Source organism: Belonocnema kinseyi, chromosome 8 (genome assembly GCF_010883055.1).
Source record: "Belonocnema kinseyi isolate 2016_QV_RU_SX_M_011 chromosome 8, B_treatae_v1, whole genome shotgun sequence".
Taxonomy (NCBI): Eukaryota; Metazoa; Arthropoda; class Insecta; order Hymenoptera; family Cynipidae; genus Belonocnema; species Belonocnema kinseyi.
The window spans coordinates 36,975,058-36,998,975 of NC_046664.1; the positions used below are offsets into that span (position 1 = coordinate 36,975,058).

The 23,918-nt window shown below is 23.6% G+C and overlaps 2 protein-coding genes across 4 annotated transcripts in view; one reads left to right on the plus strand and one right to left on the minus strand.

Moving 5' to 3' along the window:
* Window positions 1-1,724: 1,724 nt before the first annotated feature.
* Window positions 1,725-23,918, minus strand: part of LOC117178120 (protein phosphatase 1 regulatory subunit 42-like) — a 47,458-nt gene continuing 25,264 nt past the window's right edge. Inside the window, exons 2-8 of one of the 3 annotated variants that reach the window (XR_004467800.1) lie at window positions 7,281-7,516; window positions 4,596-4,901; window positions 4,070-4,304; window positions 3,692-3,814; window positions 3,436-3,570; window positions 3,110-3,335; window positions 1,828-1,943 (exon numbers count right to left, since the gene is read on the minus strand). Coding sequence is in view for 2 of the 3 variants with exons in the window: in XM_033369372.1 (XP_033225263.1) it covers window positions 1,762-1,943; window positions 3,436-3,570; window positions 3,692-3,814; window positions 4,070-4,304; window positions 4,596-4,901; window positions 7,281-7,421 (1,122 nt within the window). In the remaining variant the exon portion in view is untranslated. Of the gene's footprint in view, window positions 1,944-3,109; window positions 3,336-3,435; window positions 3,571-3,691; window positions 3,815-4,069; window positions 4,305-4,595; window positions 4,902-7,280; window positions 7,517-23,918 lie in introns of all 3 variants that reach the window. The other 2 variants (XM_033369372.1, XM_033369373.1) reach the window with 2 other exon arrangements.
* Window positions 7,614-23,918, plus strand: part of LOC117178117 (integrator complex subunit 8) — a 36,158-nt gene continuing 19,853 nt past the window's right edge. The window contains exons 1-7 of the mRNA XM_033369370.1: window positions 7,614-7,787; window positions 11,377-11,794; window positions 11,954-12,191; window positions 14,902-15,138; window positions 15,222-15,467; window positions 18,750-18,999; window positions 22,352-22,753. Of these exons, the coding sequence (XP_033225261.1) occupies window positions 7,670-7,787; window positions 11,377-11,794; window positions 11,954-12,191; window positions 14,902-15,138; window positions 15,222-15,467; window positions 18,750-18,999; window positions 22,352-22,753 (1,909 nt within the window). The 5' untranslated portion in view covers window positions 7,614-7,669. The remainder of the gene's footprint in view (window positions 7,788-11,376; window positions 11,795-11,953; window positions 12,192-14,901; window positions 15,139-15,221; window positions 15,468-18,749; window positions 19,000-22,351; window positions 22,754-23,918) is intronic.

Here is a 23,918-nt window from a genome sequence, read left to right on the forward strand (position 1 = left end):
AGCGGCCATCCTGATTTTTACAAAAATATTCTAGAGTGAAATAAACATCTACTTCTTAAAATTACAGAGTTGCTAGCGATCAGGTAATTCCCGACAGTCAGGAAATTTCAGGGAAAGCGTCATATAGAGTGAGGGAATTTTCAAAAAACTGAAGTTGAAGTTAATTTTAATATTATGATTAAAAATCGTAATTATTTGGTTGAGGATTCAAACTATTTTGTTACAAATTCATCTTTTTTGTTAGAATTAAACTAATTTTGGTATAAAAGTAAAACATTTTTTAGTTAAAATATCAAACATAAAGTTTTTCGTTGAAAATTCAACTACTTAGTTGACAGTGAAACTACTTTGTTAAAAATTCATTTATATTTTTGACTCATCATTTTCATTGACAAACTTTCTTTTTATTGAAAATTTAATAATTTCGTTCAAAATTATGTTTTCTAGCTAAAAATCAAATTGTTTTAACTGAAAATTTAACTCGTACATGACTGGCTCCAAATTTAGCTTCTTAAGTTGAAAATTAAAATATTTGGTTTCAAATTCCTGTATTTGATTTAAAATTTAAATTTTTGGGAGAATATTACAGGTTCTTAGAGATTATCTCCTCTTTTTGGTTAAAAATTCCTTTAAAAATTCAAATATCTGGTTTAAAATTAGTTTTTCCTTATTTAGAATTAATTTTTTTACTGAAAATGTAAACGTTCCATTCTTTGTAGAAAATATATCTTTTTCATAGAATTTTAATCCTCTTGGTTGAAAATAACACTATTTTGTTGAAAATGGACTTTACACTAATTGAAAATAAGGATTTTTTCTGAAAATTTAATTATTTTATTTTTGGTTGAAAATTTATCTGTTTTAGGTGAAAATTTACTTTAATCATTCTATTTGGGGGGGGGGGGGGGGGGCTTAGCTTTTTCGATGGACATATAACCTTTTTCGTTAAAAAATGTTTTGTTTTGTAGAAAATTTAACTATTCTATTTTTTGTTAAGAATACATTTTTTATAGAAAATTCATCTCTTTGGTTGCAAATTCCACTATTTGGTCAAAAATTCATATTTCTGATTGAAAATTCATGACTAATTAAACATTAATTTCTTTGGCTGAAAATTCGTTTCTCTTTTGTTGAAAATTACTTTTCTTAATTGAAGTTTTTATTACAGTTTTGATTAAAAATTTAGATTTCCGGTTGAAAATTTATTTATTTCGCTGAAAACTCGTTTTTTGTTGTTAAAATTTTACTTATCTAACTGTAAATTGAACAATTCTAGTTTTGGTATGTAAATTTATTTATTTTTATTCAAAAGTTATATATTTTCTGAAAACTTTACCTTTTTTGGTAGAAAATTTATTTTTTGGGGTTGAAAATTTCATGTTTTAACTGAAAATTTAATTCTCCTATTGTTGGTTCAAAATTTATCTTCTTAAAGTGAACATTGAAATATTTGGTTTAAAATTCCTGTATTCGATTGAAAATTTGAACTTAATGGACGAATATTTAATCTCCTTGTTGATTAATTCTTCTTTTTGGTTGAAATTTCCTTGAAAAATTATTCATAATTAAATCATTAATAATGATTTAATTAATTATAAATTAATAATTACTGTTAATTTAATTAATTATCAATTTATTAATTTAATTAATTTTTGTTAACATTTTTTAAAATCATCGAAAAAATTATATTAAATTAAAATGATCTTTTATTGTTAGTTATTGTTTAAAGTATGCATTTATGATCTTAGGTTCTTAAAAAAATTAGTCCATTCTCTCCAAGTTGCGTTGCTTAATATTCGATTGATCTTGATTTAAAATTTTTGGAAATGTGACACTGCCTTGACGAGGTCGTGGGATATTGATTTGTTTCTTCACTTTTGATATGCTTCTCCAAAATGGTCGAGGCATCGTGTGATTGCCTTTAGATCCTTTCACAGATTCAGCTGTAAGATTAGTAATTTTTAAATTTAACAAATATAAATTTTAACAAACTAAATTCAGAATAAATCGAAAATTAAATTCTTTACGCCCAACATTCAAATTTAACTACGCGTTTCTTGGAAATTTCAATAAAAAGCAAGAATCTAAAAACCAAGTTTATACAACACGTTTCTTTTTTAAATCGCAATCAAAAACGATTTACAAAAAAATATACCATCAATACGCTGTTCATTAAAACCCCTTTCTAAAGCAATCCTTTGTTACAAAATTTTACTATTTGGCTCAAAAGTATATATTTTCTTCGAAAATTGAATTACCAAATTGAAAAATGAAGTACTTTTTAAAAAATTCATTTACTGGTATTTTATTGAAAATTGCTTTTTTTCCATGGAAATTAATTTTTTAACTGCTAATTTAACTATTCCGTTTTAGTTTAAAAATGTATCATTCTTGGTTGAAAATTCAACTTTTTTTATTGTAAGTTCGTGTTTTTATTAGAACATTAATCTTTTTTATTAAAAATTCAACTTCTAAGTTAAAAGTTTTTATGAAAATTGTTGTTTTTCAATAAAAAATCAACTTGATGAACTTTTTTGCTGAAAATAAAATTTTTTTGTTGAAGATTCATGAATTCTGTTGAAAAGTAATCTATTTGGTTGAAAATTCAACTATTTTATTAAAAATTCGGGTTTTTTGGTAGAAAATTAATTTTGTTGGTTGAAATTTCAACTATTTCATTTTTTTGTTAAAAATTGATCTTTTTTATTTAAATTTTGTCGTTTTAAGTTGAAAATGCAACTACTTGGTTAAAAATCCGATTATTTTGTTGAAAATTTATTTATTTAGTTGATAATTCAACTATTTTGTCAAAATTAATATTTTTCGTCGAAAATTAATTTTTCTTGTGGTTAATTAATTCGTGTTTTTAAATCGAATGTTCATCTTGATGATTCATCTTTCTTAGTTGAAAATAAACTGTCTTTTAAAAAATTCTTCTTTTTGGCTCGAAGATTCAACTACCTGATTAAAAATGCAACTGTTTTTGGTTTATTTATTTTTGTTAAATAATTCAAGTATTTGGTTAAAAATGTGTTTCCTTTGGTTGAAAGTTCAACCATTTGGTTGAAAATTCGGGTAAAAAATTAAAATGTTTTTTTTTTAAATTCACCTTTGGCTCTAAGATTCAGCTGTTCGGTTGTAAATGCAAATTTTTTGTCTGCAGATGATATTTGTTGTCATTGGAAATTATACTGTTTGGTTTAAAAATACTCATTCTTGGTTGATAATTAAATTTTCTATTGAAAATTGATCCTTCCAGGGCTTTTTTTATTTTATTTTTTTTTATCTGAATGAAAACATTTGCCAATCTGTAGTCGAAATTTAATTGCTAGATTCTACTTTTTTCACAAAAAGTTCATAATTTAATAAGTTTATAGCATGTGAAATTTACAATTTAACTAGTTGTGCTTTTGATTTAAAAATTTGAATTTATACTTGTCTTCCAGGGGGGAAATTGTGATTGAATTTCTCCATTTGCGGATGTGACTGATATCGGAAATTTTGGACCAACGTGTTGAAATACTGCTCTTGAAATTGATCTCTTAAATGCAGGTGGAAGATTCAAAGAGTCTGAGAAAAAATTAAATGTTTATATTTGCAAAATAAAGAAATCTTGCATTTTTAAAGGAAAAAAACTATATTAATTAGGTTTTTGTCATTTTTTATAAGGAATTACATTTTTTAAACCTACTTGTTATATCCTCGCTTAGAGACAGCTCAGGTTTTTTTCTAGTTTGTTGTAACAACTTTTCTAATTTAAATTTCTTCATGAAATTTCTACAATTCTCTGTAATTTGTTTTCCATCCAGATTTGCTGTAAAAAATAAATTTCAGAATAAGTAGAAAAGTTAACTTTTTTCGCTGGAATAACGTTTTTTAATGTACTAGTCTAAACCAAAATGGTTATAGCTTTTATCTGCGCAAAAAGACCTTTTCTAGATACGCTGGGATTCGAACCCAGGGCAATCTCTAGAACTGGGTTCGCATCCCAGCGGAGCTAGAGAAGATTTTTTCACAGCTAATGACTCAATGTTATTTTAAATTTAAAATAGGAATGAATAATGATTACCTAAATAATCGTGATTTGCTATCAGGTTTTCTCGGTATCTGTAAGTTTTTGTTACTGGATTTCCTTCTAGGGACAATTGTCGTAAAAAGGGGAGACTCCTAACAGATTCTGTTACGTCTTCAATGCTTTTCATCAAATTATTTTTAGCTTCAAGTATTTCCAGTTTTTTTAAATGTCTTATTTCTTCTAAAGATGAAATTCTATTGCCAGTTACATTTAATACTTCAAGGCATTTCTGTGAAAACCAAGGGCAAACATATTAAATAATGGATCAAATGTTTCAATTTGGCCAGAAAAAAATTAAAATTTTTCAATATTTATTCATTCAAAATATAAAAACATCTTCTAGCAAAAGTTTTTTATTAAACTGAGAAATTCTTTTTATTCATTTCTTCAGCGATTCTGTTTAAATAATAGAAAATCAATACATTTTTAATAATTGAAAGAATAAAATTCTTGACAGATAAAAAATTAATTTAAAGATTATAAAATGATTAAATTAATGCATTTAATTATAATATCCTACCGATAGCGTAATTAAACTTCTTGGGTCAAAACATAAAGATTCTCCTGGATCCAATCTTTGTTTCTCGATGTGTAATTCTTTCAAAAATTTTAAATTTTCCAAACCTTCCACAATACTGATATTATTATAACCCAAATAAAGTTTAACAAGATTCGTAAGCGAATCTAGATTTTCGATTTTCGTCAAATTGTTGTGCTGTAGATACAAATGGGTCAATTCCGTTGCAAAATGCAAGTTTTCTATTCTCGTAATACAATTATTTTGAAGATAGATTACTTTTAGATTTGAACAGGTGGACAAATTTCCCTGAAAATTAATTTAATTATTTACTTAACTAGCAATACATGCAGTAAATTTGTATTTTCTAACATAAAAAATTTAAACAACTTACAAATCCATTATTACACAAATTTTTAAATAATAATTTTTAAGCATTTTTGAAGCAATATTGAATAATTTCAAATTTAACGCATTTTGTATAAAAAAAGATTTTTTTAAATTGAAAAGGTTCCATATGAAATTGAACAATTTCAGATCTATATTTCGAAAATAGGAATAGGACAGTTTCAAAACGTTAAAAATTGAATATTTTTAGATACAAATTAAAAAAATTGTAATGTGTAAAATTCAAAGAAATTAAATCATTATTTCTAATTAAATGCGTTTTAAATGGAATAAATTAAAATTATTTACAGGAAAAAATATGCATTTTTAACAAAAAAGTTAATTTTCAACCAAATATTTGAATTTTTTACCAAAAAATCCAATTTTCAACACAAAAAGAAAAATGTTCAAAAAATCAGTTGGTTTTTTAAGCCAGAAAGACTAATATTTTACAAAAATGTTAAAATTTCAATTCGAAAATATAAATAAAAAAAAAGTTATTCTGAACTAATAGTTGAATTCTCAACTGAAAACGATAGTTTTTTAACCGAAAATTAAATATGAAAATTTTCCTAACAAAATTTAATTAAAAAAAAGAATTTACAACAAAATAATTAAAGTTACAACCAAATAGTTGAGTGAAAAAATTAAATTTCAAACAAACAGTTCTTTCTTTAAGTAAAAGGAACGAATTTTCAACTAAATATTTGCATTTTTAACCAAACGGTTAAATTTTTAACAACTATATTAATTATCAAACAAATATTTAAATTTGAAACAAAATAGTTCAATTTTCAACCTAAGAAGAAAAATCTTCAATAAATAACTAAAATATTTAAATCAAAAATCACACAAAACTGTAGCTGATATTTCAAAACAAAAATGTCATATTTCAACCAAAATTAATTTTGCACCAAAGAGACGAATTTTCTACCGAAATTCCATTTTTATCAGGATTTTATTCAAAAGATTTATTACATGAAATAAGATTAAATTTATATTTAAATAAATTTATTTATTATTTTATGTATTTATGTATTATATTAACAATAATATACACTTTCGGGTTAATATATTATTTAATTTTAAATTATGATATATATTATTCATTAAGAATCAAATTTGACTTTTTTATTATAAATATATCAATACTAATATTATTTATTATGAGGATTATTTTTGAAGTAATAGAATTTTCATCACAAAAAGTCAAATTTTTAACAAATGAGTTGCATTTTTTTTTTACGAAAACCAATTTTTTACAAAAGTGATGAAGTTTAAACCCAAAAATATTAAGATCAATTTTGAACAAAAAATGGAATATATAAATTTGCTCTTCAAAAAATTGATATTCAACCAAAAAAACGAATTTAAAAGAAAATCATTAAATTTTTAACCTAATACTTATATTACGAAAAATATATTAAGTAGTTACATTTACAACCAAATAGTTGAACTTTAAGCAAAAGGAACGACTTTTTATTAAAAGTATTAATTTAAAAAAAAAATTGTGAACAAAATAATTAAATTTTTAATCAAACAGTTGCATTTAAATTTGAATTTGTAGTGAAAAAACTGATTTTCAATATCAACAACTATTAAAATTTAATTAAAATAATTAAATTTCCAATTAAAAAGTTGCATTTACAACCAAATACTTGAACCTTCAAGTAGAAGGGATGAATTTTTAGCAAAAATTTTCATTTTTAACAAAATAGTTGAATTTTCCACTAAAAACAATCAATTTTCAAGGAAGAATGGAATATTTAAATTTGCAGTTCAGAAAATTGATTTTCAACACACACAAAAATTTGAATAAAACAATTAAATTTAAAACCAAATAGTAGAACGTTCAAGTAAAGGATAAGAATGTTCATCAAAAAAGTTATTTTGAACCAAAATAGTTTAATTATCTACCAAAAAGAAACAATTTTCAACAAAGAATAGAATATTCAAATTTGCAGTTCAATAAATTGATTTTCAACAACATAATCAAACTTTCAGCTTCACAGTTACATTTACAACCCAAATAGTTAAATTTTAAAGAAATTTCAACTAAAATTATGAATTAGTTGATGTTAGTGAGTGTCGAAGTATTCAAATTATGAATCTTCAACGAAAAAACTGAATTCTTGATAAGTGAGTTGAACTGTAACCATATATAATATAAAAATGTATATATACATTTTTATAACAAAATAAATAAGAAAGTAAAGTAAAATTTATATTTATTGTTATATCAAATTACATATTAACTCAAAAAATATAAAAATTTAGTTATTCATAAAACATAAAACTTACAATAGTACTGATGAATTTATTATTCATAAACAAATGTGTGATTTTCCTCACATGATCCTTATGAATTTCCTTTGTGAGTGATTTATTTGATTGAGTTTGAGAACATTTCTTTTCAACGTAAGCGGCTGTTAGGTTCACCATTTTTCAATTAAAGAGTTTTATAAATAATAAATTCCTAATTTTAGACTCTCATATCGATCAAACTTTGATTTTTGACACTTTCCCGGCACTGTCATCTGTCAAAAAAAACGAACCAATCAAAATGCTTCTTGAGCGTCGTCTGTTACAATTTCGCTAAATAAACATAACCTAAAAGAAATGAAAATATTTGGAAACATCAGGAAAAAATATTTCTGTATTTTTCGGTTTATATCATTTTTTTTTAAATAATGGATGTGGACCTCTTGAGACCGGGAACTGTCCCAATTTCTCCTGATACGATTTTGTGGTTCGAGTTTCTTTTAAATCCTTCTTTATTAGAAAAGCACGTTTCCAAACCTTCACCAGGTAAGTTGATTCCAACATCCTTTTGGTATAAACAAAGTCATTTTTAAACAGAAACTCTTATAAATTAGGGAATTAAAGTTTTTTTTAAAGAATATTAATATATTATTATTATTTATCCATAGCAGTGTTGATGGATTTGTTAATATTTGAACTCTTTAAACGCTTTAAACTAATTGCTGATCCTAACCTATTTTTAAGCTTTTATGTATTTTATTGTAAAACTATAAAACGTCGCTTTAATAAATTAAAAATTATTTATTTATGACAGTGTCTCCACTTACCGTGAAAGTCTGGTTATTTGTATCGAAATTTCGGTACAAATAGCCTCAATTTCAAGCTCTATTTTTAACGAAAATTTCCGGCTGTTGCAAAAATTCAATAAGAGTGTACACTTAAATGTATAAATATTTATCTTGCGTATACTTTTATGACGTCAAAACAATAATATTGCACATATTTAACATTATTTATTAATATTAAACCTAATTCTGCTGTTGAAAACTGTATTGTTAAAATTTGGTTGAACATTCTCAACGAAAAAATGTGATAGTTCGTATTTCAACAAAAAAGTATTTTAATTTAAAATCAAAATCTGTTGAATTCTAAGCCAAAGCAGATTAATTACCAACCAAACAATTGTATTTTACTGGAAAAAGATTAAATTTTGACCCAAAAATGTAAATTTTAAATAACAGTGTTGAATTTTCAGTCAAGGGAGAGAAATAATGTTGAATTTTCTGCAAAAAGTTGACTTTTTAATTCGTAAATATAAATTTTCAAACAAAAATTAATTTTTAACTAAAAATATAAATTGTCAACAACAAATTATTAATATTATTTATTATTATTAAATTTAATTCTGCCTTCGAAAATTCAATGGTCGAAATTTTGTTGAAAATTCTCAACGAAAAATATGTGATAGTTGGTATTTCAACCAAAAAATATTTTTATTTTAAATCAAAATCAGTCGAAACCAGAAACAAAACAGATTAATTTTTAACCAAACAATTATATTTTACTCGAAAACGATAATTTTTTTGCCCAAATAGATGAATTTTCAATTAGCTTGAATCTTCAATCAAAAAATATTTTTTCAATCAAGAAAGAAATAAAATTGTTGAATTTTCTGCAAATGATTTTGATTTAAAATATGAATATTTTTTGTTGTTTAAAATACCAGCTATCAAATTTTTTCTTGAGAATTCATTATTTTTTGTTAAAAATTGAACTACTATGTTGAAAAACCAACTACTTTCTTAAAAGTTCATTTTTTGTTTGAAGATTAATTTTAGTTGAAAATTCTTTTTTTCCTTTACCTAAAAATTAATTTTGTAAACGGAGAAGTAAACTGTCTCAGTTTTGGTTGAAAACTGCTATTTTTTAGTTGAAAATTGATCTGTTTTGTTGCAAAGTCATCTTTTTGTTAGAAAGTCAATCTTCATTGAAAATTCATCTATTTGGTTTTTTCATCTATTTTGGTAGAAAATTCAACTATTTGGTGGTAAGTTAACTTTTTTTTTTAAATCTCATACGTCATTTTGAGTTTAAAATTCCACTATTTCGTTGAAAGTTAACTTTTTTGATGAAAATTCATATTTTCGGTTTGAAAAGTCAACTCTTTTGTACAAAATTCAACACTTTTAATGAAAATTCATCTCTTTGGTTTGGGGAGATATTTAATCTTTTTTGGTGAAAAATAAAACTGGTTGAAAATTAATTTTTTTAAATATTAAACTACTTGGTTGAAAGTTAATTACTTTGTTAAATATTCATTTTTTAGGTTGAGGATTCATAATTTTAGTTGAACATTCATTTTTTTGGTTGAAAATTCGTTTTCTTCTTTGCTTGAAAAATGCTGTTTATTTGAAACTAAAGTATTTCATTTTTTATTTAAAATTTCCATTTTCTAGTAGAAAATTTAACTGGTTCGTTGAAAATTCGTATGTTTTATTTCAAAATCGTCTTTTTGTAGAAATTTATTCTCCTTGGTTTAAAATTCATCTCTTTTGTTAAAAATGTAATGATCTTGTTAAAAACTTAAAAATTTTAATTAACAGGTCATATTTTTCGATTGAAAATTTGTATTTTTAGTTAAATTATCAACTATTACACTTTCTGTTAAAAGAACTTAACTTTAATAGGAATTTGACGAACAGAAAAATTAAACTTCCGATCTTCTAACATTTTTTATAGACTTCTAAAAGTATATATCCGAACACCTTACAGTATCCAAATTTTATAGCATTAATTTACATATTTTTAAATACTAAATCGTCATTTTGATGACTTTAAAAATTTGAAGCAAAATAAAGTATTTTTCTTCAATTTAAGATGAAAAAATTTAAGGCAATATAGGTTTTCAAATGCTTAAAATTTTTTCACTTTTTTTTGACTTCCTAACAATTTTAACAGTACACAGTAACGACAGACCAGTGACTTCAAATTTTAAAGCGTTTTAATTTGATGTTTCCAAAAATCTGAATTTTTTCACAGAACAGAACAAAAAATTTTCGTTAAAAATTATTTTGCAATTATAAACGTCTAAGTTTCGAGTCGAAAAAATGCAAACTTATATTGTTACAAAGCAAAAAGTCAGTAAGAAACCCTTTTACTGGTACAAATTCAAAACTTAAAATTGATTGATTTTCATTGAAAATTGTATAATTTTGAAAAAGTTAGATTACAAATATTTTATTTTATTTGATTAAAGACTTTCCAATGGACATTATTCAATTCTGAACAATTTATGTAAATTATAAAACAAGTTTTTTTTATCATGAAATTATATCTGAACGATTTTAATTTAAAATTATACAATTTAAATTAAAAACGGAAAAATATTAAACGCTTTAGTTCTAAATCCAAATGTATATAATTTGAAATTGTTTTTAATAAAACCAAACTGTTTAGAATTTTATTATCATGCTATTATTTCAGTCTCAACCTTTTCTACTTTACAATTATTTAGGTATACCGGAAGGATTTTATTTTTAAATTGTACAATTTTGAACTATTTAAATTTGAAACGACAAAATGTTGAATGTTTAAATTCTAAATCAAAAATTTGTCAAACCATAATTATTTCTGTTAAAACTAAAGAGTTTTAAATTTGATTGACATGAAATTATTTATAATTTTAACATTTTTTATTATACAATTATTTATCAGTAAACGATTTTAATTGAAAATTGCATAATTTTGAAAAATTTAGATTTGAAACGTCAAAATATTAAGCGTTTAAATTATAATTATAATTTTATACAATTTTTAATTATTTAAATAAAAAACAAATAATTTTGAAGTTTGTTAAAATGCAGTTATTTCAATTTTAAACTTTTATATTTTACCATTATTTGACTTTAAGGGATTTTAATTGAAAATTGTATAATTGTGAAAAACTTAGGTTTGAATCGACAAAATGTTGAACGTTTAAATTCGAAATCCAAATGTTTTCAATTGCAGTTACTATCAGTAATTATGCATTTAATTTTTATAATTGGAATATTTAATTTACACTTTAGCGTCTTTTGTCTACTTTTACTGATTGAAAATTAAAATTGAAACTAGTAAAACTGTAATAATCTTTCAGATCCTTCACCGACGGATTTAATTATCAAATTTATGACAATAAACAATGAACAGAAGGATACTGAAGTAAAAATAATCGAAAGCGAATCCAACGATGCGATTGGAAATTTACCTCCCAATTGGTCGCACAAAAATCTCGCTCTGAAAATTCTCTCATTGAAAATAGCAGCTTTTCTTAGATGGGATTTGGATATTATAGAGAAAAAATTACCTCTACCTATTCAAGTAAATTTACTTCAAGATTTATTTTTTATTACTACGGATGCAATCGTTGAAATTCCTGGAGTTCCTGATTATCCCTTAAACAATATGTCGGAACAACTTTTGTTCACAATTGTCCTTTATCACAGATGGCATTTAAGAGCAATTACTTATAGAGCTTTGAACAGTAGGCAAGCGAAACAACAATTTCCTCACATGTAAGGGAATAGATATTTTGTAATATTCTTGATTTATTTTCAAATATCACAAAGTTCACATTTCTTGTTTTCCTGTTTCAACTTCAAGTTCTAATATTTAAAAAAGCCTTTTTATAAGAAAAAAAGGTAGAAAAAACTAATCTTTTTATGAAATATTAGTCCAGGAATTCAGGATCCAACGTACATTCCTCCCGGGTTAACTGATGAAATAATAAGAAAATTAGAAGGAAATGTTATGAATAGTTTGAACACTCTAAATGCTGTTCTTCAATTGGAAGATTTAAAACCGAAAGTATTGACTTTAGACACGTTTCAAATGCTGACCGAAGATAGTACAGAAATAAAACAGAATTGGGAAAATATGATCAGCATCACAGCCGAAGAATTCAAGTGTCAGGTACTAGTTATGTTTATAAATAATTTTTCTCATGAACAATTAAAAATAAATTGCTGTTCTCGGTTATTTCCAAGTTGTAAATATGTGATATTTAAACAAAATATTTTTTATAATTTATTATTTCAAGTAAATATGCGCATATTTGGTTAACATGACAGTTGTTGTTTAAAAAAAACATCTTTGTTTAATATTTTAATTACATGTGTTTCTAATCTAGTTAATGTAAAATTCACTTAGTAATAAGATAAATAGTTTTTATAATCTTTTTTTGTAATAACTTCAATAATTAATCGCTAAGACTGACGAAATTGAAAACTGTATCTACATTTTTTGTTCAAAATTTAAAAAATCTACATTTCCTTGAAAAAAGTTTCTAATTTTTACAAGTTTTAAGTTATTCATTAATTACTTTAAAAATTCTAAATATCACCTTGACTTGCTCGATTTTTTGGATTTTTTAAAAAATATTATATATTATTATTCGAATTTGCAGGATGTCATTTTAAATGCTTTGAAATCATTTTCAATCTTCTTTTCATTTTTCAAAATAAAATATCTCTAAAAAGTTTCCCATTAATTTAAAGAAAATTTGTTTATTCTCTTGAACATTTCCAAATTATTGACACGCTTCTGAATTTTGACCGAAAATCTTTAAAAATCCACATTTTGTTAAAAAATGTTTTTAAATGTTTACTCTTTTCAAATTATTTTTGATTATTTATAAAACTTCTAATCCTTCTAATATATTTTAAATAAATCGCATTTTCCCAAAATTAATAAAAATTCTGCACAATTGAAAAATGGTCCTAAATTCTTCCAGATTCTTTTTCTTCTCAATTTTGTAAATATTTCGAAATTTTTAAATAAGTCATAATAGAATTTTTTAATTTTATTAGCACCTTTTAAAATTCTTTAAAAGCTTCTACATTTTTTTCGAAATCTTCAAAAACTTAAATGTCTAAATTAAAATTATTTTTAAATCTTTGTAAAACTTCTAATCCTTCCAAATATTTTAAATGATTCGAATTTTTCCTCAAATTTAATACAAATTCTGTATAAACTTCTAAACCTTCTAAATATCTTGTAAATTAATTCGTATTTTTCCTAAAATTAAAAAAAATTGCTTTATAATTGACCGGAAAATGGTTCTATAATTTGGTTCGAAATTGTCAAAAATCCACATTTTGCTTTAAATACTTTGAAATTGTTTAAAATTATTCTTGAATCTTTTTAAAACTTCTAAATCTTAGAAATGATTTGAATTATTCCGAAAATTTAATACAAATTCTACACAAACTTCTAAATCTTCTAAATATGTTTTAAAACTATTCGTATTTTTTCATAAAATTAGGAAAAAAATTATACACGAATAAAAAAATTGCCTTATAATCTTGCGGATTCTTTTTTGATAATTTTGGAAATGTTTTTAAACATTCTCTTAACATTATTTTTGAAGCTAAAAAGTGTTTAAAAATTTTCCCAGTAATCTTAAGAAATTTTTTTATTATTTTTAAATATTTCAAAATCCGAACATTTGAAAATAAACTTTAAAAAATGCACACTTTTCAATTATCCTTTAATAAAGTTTTTTTATTCACTTGAAACCTTTAAAAGTTCTTAAAACGCTTCTAACTTTTGTTTTTAAATCTTCAGTAATCTACATTTAGTTTTCCATTTTTTTAAAAATCTTTTCAAATAACATTTTTAAAAAATCTTTTTAAAACTTCTAAACCTTCTAAATATCTTTTAAATGATTCGAATTTTTCCTACAATTAAAAGAAAATCTGCATAAATTTCTGAATCTTCAAAATATTTATTTTAATGATTTTTTTTTATAATTAAAAGAAATCTGCATAATTAAAAAAATTGCCTTAAAATCTTCCGGATTCTTTTTTGAGATTTTAGGAAATATTTTAATTTTTTTAACATTTTCTTAAAATGAATTCTTTTAATGAAAATTAAAAAACAAAAAAATTCCATAAATCTTAAGAAAATTTTTTATTCTCTTGAAGCATTTTAAAATTCTTGAAGCGCTTTTAAATTATTTTTTTCTTGGAATTTTCAAAAATCCAGCTGTTACAAATTTCTTTTTCAAATTTTAAATGATTCTAATTTTTCCTTAAATTAAAAAAAAAAGAATCTACATAAACTTATAAATTTTCTAAACATGTTTTAACATTATTCTTTTTTTTCCAAAAATTAAAAGAAAAATACACAATGAAAAAAAAATCCCTTAAAATCTGCAGGAATCTTTCAAAATTTATTTTAAAAAAGTTTAATTTAAAAAAATCTACATTTTGTTTGAAATATTTTGTAAACTTAAGATTTAAATATTTCCGAATCTTTTCAAAAATGCCAAAGACCTTTTGAAATACTTCGGTTTAACTAAAAAAAATTTAATCCTGCAAAATTAAAAAAATGATCTTAACGTCTTTCAGATTCTATTTCAAAATATATTTTTAAATCTTCAAAATTTAAAATTAATTAAGTAATTAAATCATCCTTTAAAATTAAGCAAATAATTTAGAATTTTCCCAGAAATTTTACTGTCTGTATGGGTAATTTTTTTTGTTACCTGCATCTATCGCCTTATTACGAATTATTTTCCAAATAAAATTTTCTGGCTATTTCCCGGGTTTCCTGGTTACTAGACTCTGTGGATATATATTGTTTAAATCTCATGAATTAATTGAGAATAATAATATTCAAGCTGCACTATGACCTGGCAATCTTTTACATTCTGCGAGAGGAATATCAAAATGCGAAACATCACATATCCCAAGCAAATGAATTCTTCCGAAAATTGGAAACGCCAGATAAATTGCTCTACTGCAGAGTTCGAAAGGAATATTTGGAAGGTTGTTGTCTCGCTTGCCAAGTTCCAGTCGAAGGTCTCAAACCAAGTCTCACTCTGCAACTGCTTGCTTCAATTAAAGATCAATATACGGTAAATAAAAGACCCAATAAACCATTTTCTTGGACTGTTTTTAATGGTCAACATATAATTGGAATTTAAATGTTTTTTTCTAGAATATAATTCAAATCCTTCAAGCCGACAATATAGCCCGGGAAATTCCTCAAGTTTACAGGGACAACTTAGAGCTGGATGTTCGAGGGGGGATGATCAACAGGAAAATCATTGTGGCTCGCGATCTTTTATTGCAAATCCAGTGTCTTAATTTGGTTCGAAAGATTTTGGAAAATGAAGTGATTCTCGGTGATTATGTGACTGATATCAAGGCTGCTGGATTAAGAGGACTCGACGTTTTATTCTCGGTAAGAATATTAAATTATTAAACACTAAAATCAGGGGAAAATCATAAAATTTTGAAAAAATGAGTGGATTTTTTTATTATACACATCTACTTCAAAGTCTCAATCATTATTTTAGTACTTCGTGGCGAGTTTTAAAACTACAAATTGGTATGAATTGACTTTTTCTACTAATAAAAATAATATGTATATAATTTCAGAATTAAAAATTTTTTAGAATAATATTGGCGAGGTTTTTCCTTAATATTTTCTAGTTAAAAAAAAATAGTATGCATTTTTACTAAAACTTTTATGAATTTCTATTAAAATTTAATTTTTTGTAGGAGGTATTTCGTAAGATTTGGAAATAATTCTGTTTTTAAAAGAGATAATAAAAATGAAATTATGGGAGAAAACTTTAAAAATTGTTTTAAAAGATTCGAAAATAATTTGGATTTTGAGAACATTTTAAACAAAATCTAGATTTTTAAATTTTAAAGACGTTTTTTAAAGAATTATGAAAGCAATTTTGAAAAGATTAAAAAATAATTGAAAAATTGTAAAGAGTTCACATTTTTTTAAGGTATATTTTTAAAGATTTTGAAAAAGAACCCTTTTAAGAAATTCGAAAAGTTTTAAGAAAATAAAAACATTTTCTCTAGACTTCCAGGAAAATTTAAAACGATTTTTTAATTTGAAAAAGTTATTTTAAAAGAATGTTTAGAAAATTTAAAAGAATTGAAAAAGGCTTTAAAAATAGCCTAGAAGATGTTAAGATAATTTTTGATCTTTAAACAATTTCAGGAAAAATTCGAATAATTTTAATGGATATTTAGAATATTTAGAAATTTGAAAGTACAAAAAGGTTTAATTTGAATATTTCGAAAAAACTTTTAAAATATTTTTAAAAGGTTAGAAAATAATTTGAATTTTGAGAAGATTTGAAACAAAATTTAGATTTTTGAATTTTTTAAGACACGGTTTTTGAAGAATTTTGGAAGGTTTCAAAAAAATATCAAAACTTTCTCAATATTCATGAAAAAATGTCAAATATTTTTTTTATCGGTTCTAAGATAAAATTGAAAAAGTTTTTCAAAAAATTTCTTAAAATTTTAAAAAAGAATGTAACAGATTTCTAAGAAAATTTCGCAAGATTACATAATGTTAGAAATAAATTTGAGTAAGTTTAAGATATTAGATATATTTAGCAATTTTGCAAAGATAAAAAAATAATTGAAAAATTGTAAAGATTTCCCATTTTTTTGAAGATTTTGAAAAAGAACCTTTTGAAGAATTTTGAAAAGTTTCATGAAAATAAAAACATTTTCTCTAGACTTCTAGGAAAATTTTAAATGATTTTTTAATTTAAAAAAGTAATTTTAAAAGAATGTTTTAAAAATTGAAAATAATTGAAAAAAGCTTTAAAAAGAGCCTAGAAGATGTTAAAATAATTTTTCATCTTTAAAAAATGTTAGGAAAAATTCGAATAATTTTAAAGGATATTTAGAGTATTTGTAAATTTGAAAGTTATTCAACGAAAAGGTTTAATTTGAATATCTCGAAAAAATGTACGTTTTTGAAAGTTAGAACAAAAAATTCCCTAGGAAAATTTAACATGATTTTTATTTTTAAATATTAATTTTTAGATATAATATTTGAAATGATTACAACAAATTGATAATACTTATTATTTCCTTGTTCTCAGATTTCAGAAAACCATTTTAATTCAAATATATATGTTCAAAAACTGTTAAAAAAATTTATTCGCAATTTTTATCTTGTATCAAACTTTTTTTTCAAACCTAGTAACCATTTTGAAAAACTAAACCTTATTTTTATATTCATATTTATTAATAATTGCGTGGAGAGATTTATAATTTTATATAGTTTTTCCTATTTTGTTTTTAGAAAATTACAGTCTGGGAACAAAGGTTTAGTTTTTTATAATTTTGAATTGGTTTTTGTAGAAAATTACGAATTTATACCAAAAAATAAGGAAAATTTGCAAAAGCTATATTTGTAGTTTTCATAGTTCTTATTATAAAATTACAAACTTCTACACACAAATATGAATATAATTTTTTTTTTAATATAAACAGTGCGACTCCAAATAAAGGTTTAGGTTTTCATAATTTTAAATGTGTTTTTTATGGAAGATAATGAATTTATACAATCTTTTTAAGATTAAAATTATTTTTGAATCTTTTTAAAATTTCTAAACATTATAAATATTTTTTTAATGATTCGTATTTTCCGTACAATTTAAAAAAATTCTACATAATTAAAAAATTGCCTTATAATTTGTCGGATTCTTTATTGAAATTTTTGGAAATGTTTTTAAATGTGTTGAAAAATTTAAAAATATTATCTTAAAATTAATTTTTCAAATTAAAAAATAAGGTAATCTTTTTAATTTTGTATAATTTTAAGAAAAAATAAATAAAATTCGAGCCAATTTAAAAGATATTTAGATGTTTTCAAAGTGTCCAAGCCTAGATTAAAACTTGTAAAAATTTCAAATTTTTTTGATTGCAGATTATTGAAGATTTCCTTAAAATTTATCTGAAAATTTAAAATGATTTTTTTATTTTAAAACATTAATTCTAAGAGAAAATTCACAAAGATTCCAAAACATTTCCCAAAATTTCGGAAAAGAATGTGGATGATTTTGAAGCAAAATTTTACAAAATGTTATAAGAAATTCGAGTAAGTTTAGGAGATATTTATAAATTTTGAAACGATCAAAAAATAATTCAAAACTTGTAAATATTTACAATTTTTTTTATGTAGATTTTTCAAGATCTCGAAAGAAAAAAATTTTTAAGCATTTTGATTTCTATGAAAATTTAAAAAGATTTTTAATTTGTAAAATTAAATGTAATAGAATATTTGAAAAGATTTTAAAATTAAAAAAAGAGCCTAGAATATTTTAAGATATTTTTCTTATGTTGTTTAAAATGTTTTTAATTTTCCTCTTGAAATTAATTTATTAAATAAAAAAATCATTATTACGGGTTATAATATTTTGATGAAAATATATTTTATGTCGAAAAAATATTAGATATAACAGTCTTGTGTACAATGTTTTGAGAATATTTACAGAACAAAATAATTACTATTTAATTATGCGTAGAAGATATTTTGTCTAGAAAAGATTTTATGTAGAAAATATTGTCTTCAGGAGAAATATAATCAGTGTTCTTTGTCTACAATATATTTCTGCATAAATGGGTGTAACTTGAAGTGATGTATTTTAGACAATATTTTCTTAACTATTTTTTTACTTTTATTCCAATTTCTTGTCAGGCTATTGATAGTGTCTTGGGATCCATATCTGAAATTGACAAAAAGCGAATCGCTCACTACCTTTTGTATCTTATTCTAACCGGGGAGATCGATTCACTGGCAACCAGAATACTTAACAATGCAAGGTACATGAGCCTCTTTGATGAAAGAGAACTTGGCGAAATCAAGAAAGAAGCTTCTTTTAATGATCTTGAAATTCCAGCTTTGTTGTTAAGTAACGACTGGGGAGTGCCTTCTGTGACTTACACTAGTAAGTATCATTTAAAAAAAAGTAGCGCTCGGATAATTTTCAAAGGCGGATCCAGAAAATTTTCCGGAAGGGGTCATTGCGAATTTTATTCAACGAAAGTATTTTAAATGGGGTGAGGGTTTCCCTAACGATTACATTATTTTTTAAATTGCATATAATAAGGCGATAAATTCCACCTTATTTAAATTTTTAAATAGTGTTCACATTCATAAAAAACATAAAGCACATGCATTTTTTTGGTTAAAAAGTGGTATTTTATAATAAAAATTCAACGTTTTGGTTGAAAATCCTGTTTTTTTTTTGTTTTTTTTTGAAAATTCAAGTACTTAGTTAAATATTTATGCATTTTGTTGAAAATTAATTTATTTTGGTAGAAAAATAGAAGTTTTTGGTTCAAAATTGATCTCTTTTAGTCGAGAATTAAAGTACGTTGTTGAATGTTTAGTTTTTTTATTAAATTTAATTATTTCTATTTGAAATCATTTTTTTAATTCTTCATTTTAGGTTGAAAATTTGTTGGTTGAAGATTCATAATTTCAATAGAAATTCATCTCTGACTGAAAATTGAACTACTTTGTTAAAACTTCCCTATTTTGGGGTAAATTTTTGTTTTCAACTGAAAACTTAACTATTTTGTTGAAAATTACCTTTTTTTGTTAAAAAATCATATTTTCGACTTGAAAGTTCAACTTTTTTGTAGAAAATTCTCCTTTTTTGGCTAAAAAATTAAACAATTTGTTAAGAAATTTAACTATTTGGTAGAAAATTCAAATTTTTCTTGAAAATTAATATTTTCAGTATGAAAATTTTTGGTTGAAGAATCATAATTTGGATAGAAAATTCATCTCTGCTTAAAAATTTAACTGCTTTGTTGAAAATTCCCTACTTTGGGGTACATTTTTTTTCAACTGAAAACTTAACTATTTTGTTCAAAATTACCATTTTTATTGAAAATTCATATTTTTTGGTGGAAATTTAAACTTTTTTGTAGAAAATTCGCCTTTTTGGCTAGAAAATTTAACAAGTTGGTAGAAAATTGAACTATTTGGTGGAAAATTCATTTTTTGTTGTTGAAAATTCATATTTTCAGAATGAAAATTCAAGTGGTCTGTGGAAAATTCGTGCTTTGTTTAAAAATTCGACAAGTGGGTAGAAAATTAAACAATTTGGTAGAAAATTGAACTGTTTTGTGGAAAACTTGCATTTCTAATTGATATTTTTTGTAACGAAAATGTAAAAATTCCATTTTTGGTTAAAAAGTGTTTTTTTTTATGATAAAAATTCAGCTATTTGGTTGAAAGTTCCTCTTTTTGGCAGAACATTAATTTTCTTTATTGAACCTTTAACTATTTTGTTAAGTATTTTTGCATTTTCTTACAAATCTGTCTTTTTTGTTAGAAAATCTTTTTTTTTGTTCGTTAAAAATAGAACTGTCTGGTTGAAAATTGATCTGATTTATTCAAGAATTCAAATGCTTTCTTGAATTTTTGTTGCTGTTAGATTCAATTGTTTCCGTTCAAAATAAAAACTTTTTCTTTGATAATTCATCTTCAGAGGTTGAAGATTTTTTGTTTGAAGAATTATAATTTTGATAGAAAATTCATCTCTTTGGTAGAAAATTGATCCACTTTGTTGAAACTTCTCTAATTTGGAGTAAAAAGTTATTTTTCACGGAAAATTTAACCTTTTGATGGAAAATGTACCTTTTTGGTGAAAATTCATATTTTGGGGTTGAAAGTTCAACTGTTTTGTAGTAAATTCGTATTTTTGGCTTGAAATTGAACAATTTGGTATAAAATTCAAAGATTTGGTAGAAAATTAATTTTTTTTGTTTAAAATTCATATTTTTAGGTAGAAAATTTAACTGGTTTGTGGAAACTTAGTCTTTTGTTTGAAAATTCGACAAGTTAGTAAAAAATTGAACTATTTTTTCGAAAATTTAACTGTTGTGTGGAAAATTTGGTTTTTTAAATTCATTTTGAAAATTTTCTTTTCTAAATTCATTTTTTTTTAATGAAAATTTAACTATTCCCTTGTTGGTTAAATTTTAGAATAAAAATGCAACTAGGTGGTTGAAAATTCCTCTTTTTGGTAGAAACTTAATTTTCTTATTTGAAAATCCAACTATAAATTATTGATGTATTTTGTTAAAAATGCGTCTTTTCTGGTAGAAAATTTTTTTTTTTTATTCAAATTGAACTGTTTGGGTTGAACCTTTATATCTGTATCAGTTGAGGATTAAGGTACTTTGTTCAAAATTCGTCTTTTTAATTAAATTTTAATGTTTATATTAAAAATTAAATTTTTTTGTTTGTAATTTCTTTTTTCAGTTTGAAAATTCAACTCCTTGGTTAAAAGTTGAACTTTTTTTATCTATTAATTTTTTAGTTTGAAGATTTATAATTTTGGTAGAAAATTCATCTCTGGTTGAAAATTGTACGACTTCGTTCAAACTTTCCTTTTTTTGCGATAAATATTTGTTTAACTAAAAATTTAATTATTTGGTTGAAAATTAACTTTTTTGTTGAAATTTAATATTTTCGGGTTGAAAAGTCTACTATTTTGTAACAAAAATCGTTTTTTTGTTTGGGAAATTAAACAATTAGGTAGAAAATGCAACCACATATTAGAAAATTCAACTGATTTCGTAAAAGATTCAATTTTACTTATTGAAAGTTAATTATTTTAAATGAAAAGTTAATTAAACCATTTTTGTTCAAAAATTGTTTTTTAGTTAAAAAATTCAACTATTTAGTTGAACTTTTATGTAGTTTGTTAAAAATACTGTTTTACCTTAAAATTGAACTATTTGATAAAAAATTAATTTTTTTGTTTCAATACGTACTTTTTAAAGCAAACCTTTTTTTTAAATTAATTTTTTAAAAGAAAATTTAACTATTCCATGTTTTGTTTAAAAATTGATCACATTAGTTAAAAAATTCGACTATTTAATTATAAATTTATGTATTTTGTTTGAAATTATTCTTTTTTATAAAAAAATAATCTTCTTGGCTGAAAATTCAAATATTTAGTTATAAATTTATGTATTTTGTTGAGAACTCATCTTTTTTGGTAGAAAATAAATCTTCTTGTTTGAAAATTGATATTTTTATTTAAAAATTTCGCTGTTTTGTAGTAAACTCGTATTTTTTACTTGAAATTTCAACGTGTTTGATGACATTTTTTTCTTTGTTAACTGAAAATATCAACAATCACGTTTTTTGCTGTGAATTCATCTTTTATTCATTGAAAATATGCAAAAACCCTGTCAACATTGAAAGTTGAACTACTCTCTGGATCCGCCTTTTATTGACGTTCCTACAAATAAATAAAATATTAAATTAATTCACAGAAAGTTTAAGATTTGAAATTTTCGACCTGGAGCAGCGTCTCATTTTATCTTACTGCCCGCTCGAAATTAGAGAGACTCTGATTCATCTGGATAGAATGAATTCATCGAGATCTCTTTGGAAGGTAAACGGTAGCTGGGAGTTGCCGATTCCTCTTCAAAGTGTTGTGATATCTCTCGCCCGAGGATTTCTTCAAGATTATTCATACATCCTGCTCGCAAAGAGTCGAGAATTAGCATTAGGCAAAGATTTTGATAGAGCGAAAGAACTTCTAACTGTACTAGAAGCAGAAGTTTCACATCACAATGGAAATCTGACTTTCAAGCTTTGCAGATTAATCAGTTGGGAGATTCTGCTTATTGAAATTTGGCATTGCTTGCACAATTGGCCTGGCACCAATATCTGTGAGTTGAACATTTTTTTAAATCCTTTTTTTTAAATTCCATCTTGGTTTACATCTCGCGAATGCAACTATTTTTTCATATTTAATATATGACTATAAATAATAATATTTCCGAACATCTCAATTATTTTAAGGAATTTAAAAAAAACTCTCAGGACATTTTAATACATTTTCTAGGATTTCAGGATACATTATCAGATTTCATAGAATTTCACGGGATTTAATAATATTTAAATGGGTTTCAAAGAATTCATTTACAAGAAGTAAAGGATTTGGTATGGTTTCAAAAATTTGAAGATATTTTATAATGGTTTTTGCAATTCATTAAAATTTTTTAGAATTTTTTCGATTTTTTAAAATTTATTTCATTACTTCTAAATTCAGTCCATTCTACTCAATTCAATGGGTTTTTGGAATTTTTCGAACATTTTTTTTAAGTCACCCTAAAGTTTTTTAAACTCACATTGAATTCTCAGTCATTTTATCAAATTCTTTTGAATTCGTTTAAATGATTCTAAACTCATTTCAAACTTACTAAATTCAATGCATTTTGTGTTTAATTGGCCATGAATTTTCTTATGAATTTCATCGAAATCTTTCCCTTATATTCATATTTTTGGATTTCCCACATTTTCTTAATTCGTTTGAATTATTTTGAGTTTTACTTGAATTGCTCAGAAGTCTTATGAATCGATTTCTTTTACACTTAATAACACATTAGTCACATTATTAATGCACATTAGTCACTTGAAATCACATTTTTTATGAGAAATTAGTCACTTTTTCGGCTCAGATTTGTCCTTTTTTCACCTTTTTTAAGTAAATTAGGGTATGGCAGTCCGAGAAAAATAAATAAAAATAGTATATGTTGAGAGTAAAATTTTTTTATTGAATTTATAAAATATTATATATTAAAAATGTTACAATATGAGAATGTTAGTATTTAACCGGATGTCTACCCGCTGGAGGAATGTCAGGGCATTTTTTTAAATTCAACCGCTTTTTTCGAAAGCTTACTTATTTTTTCAGATTTGTAAAATAAAATGAAATAACAATATTTTCGTTTCTGATATTTATCTTTATACTACTGAATTTAATTATTTCGTTGATAAATCATTTTTTGCTTGTTCGAAATTAATTTTTTTAACTGAAAATTCAACTAATTA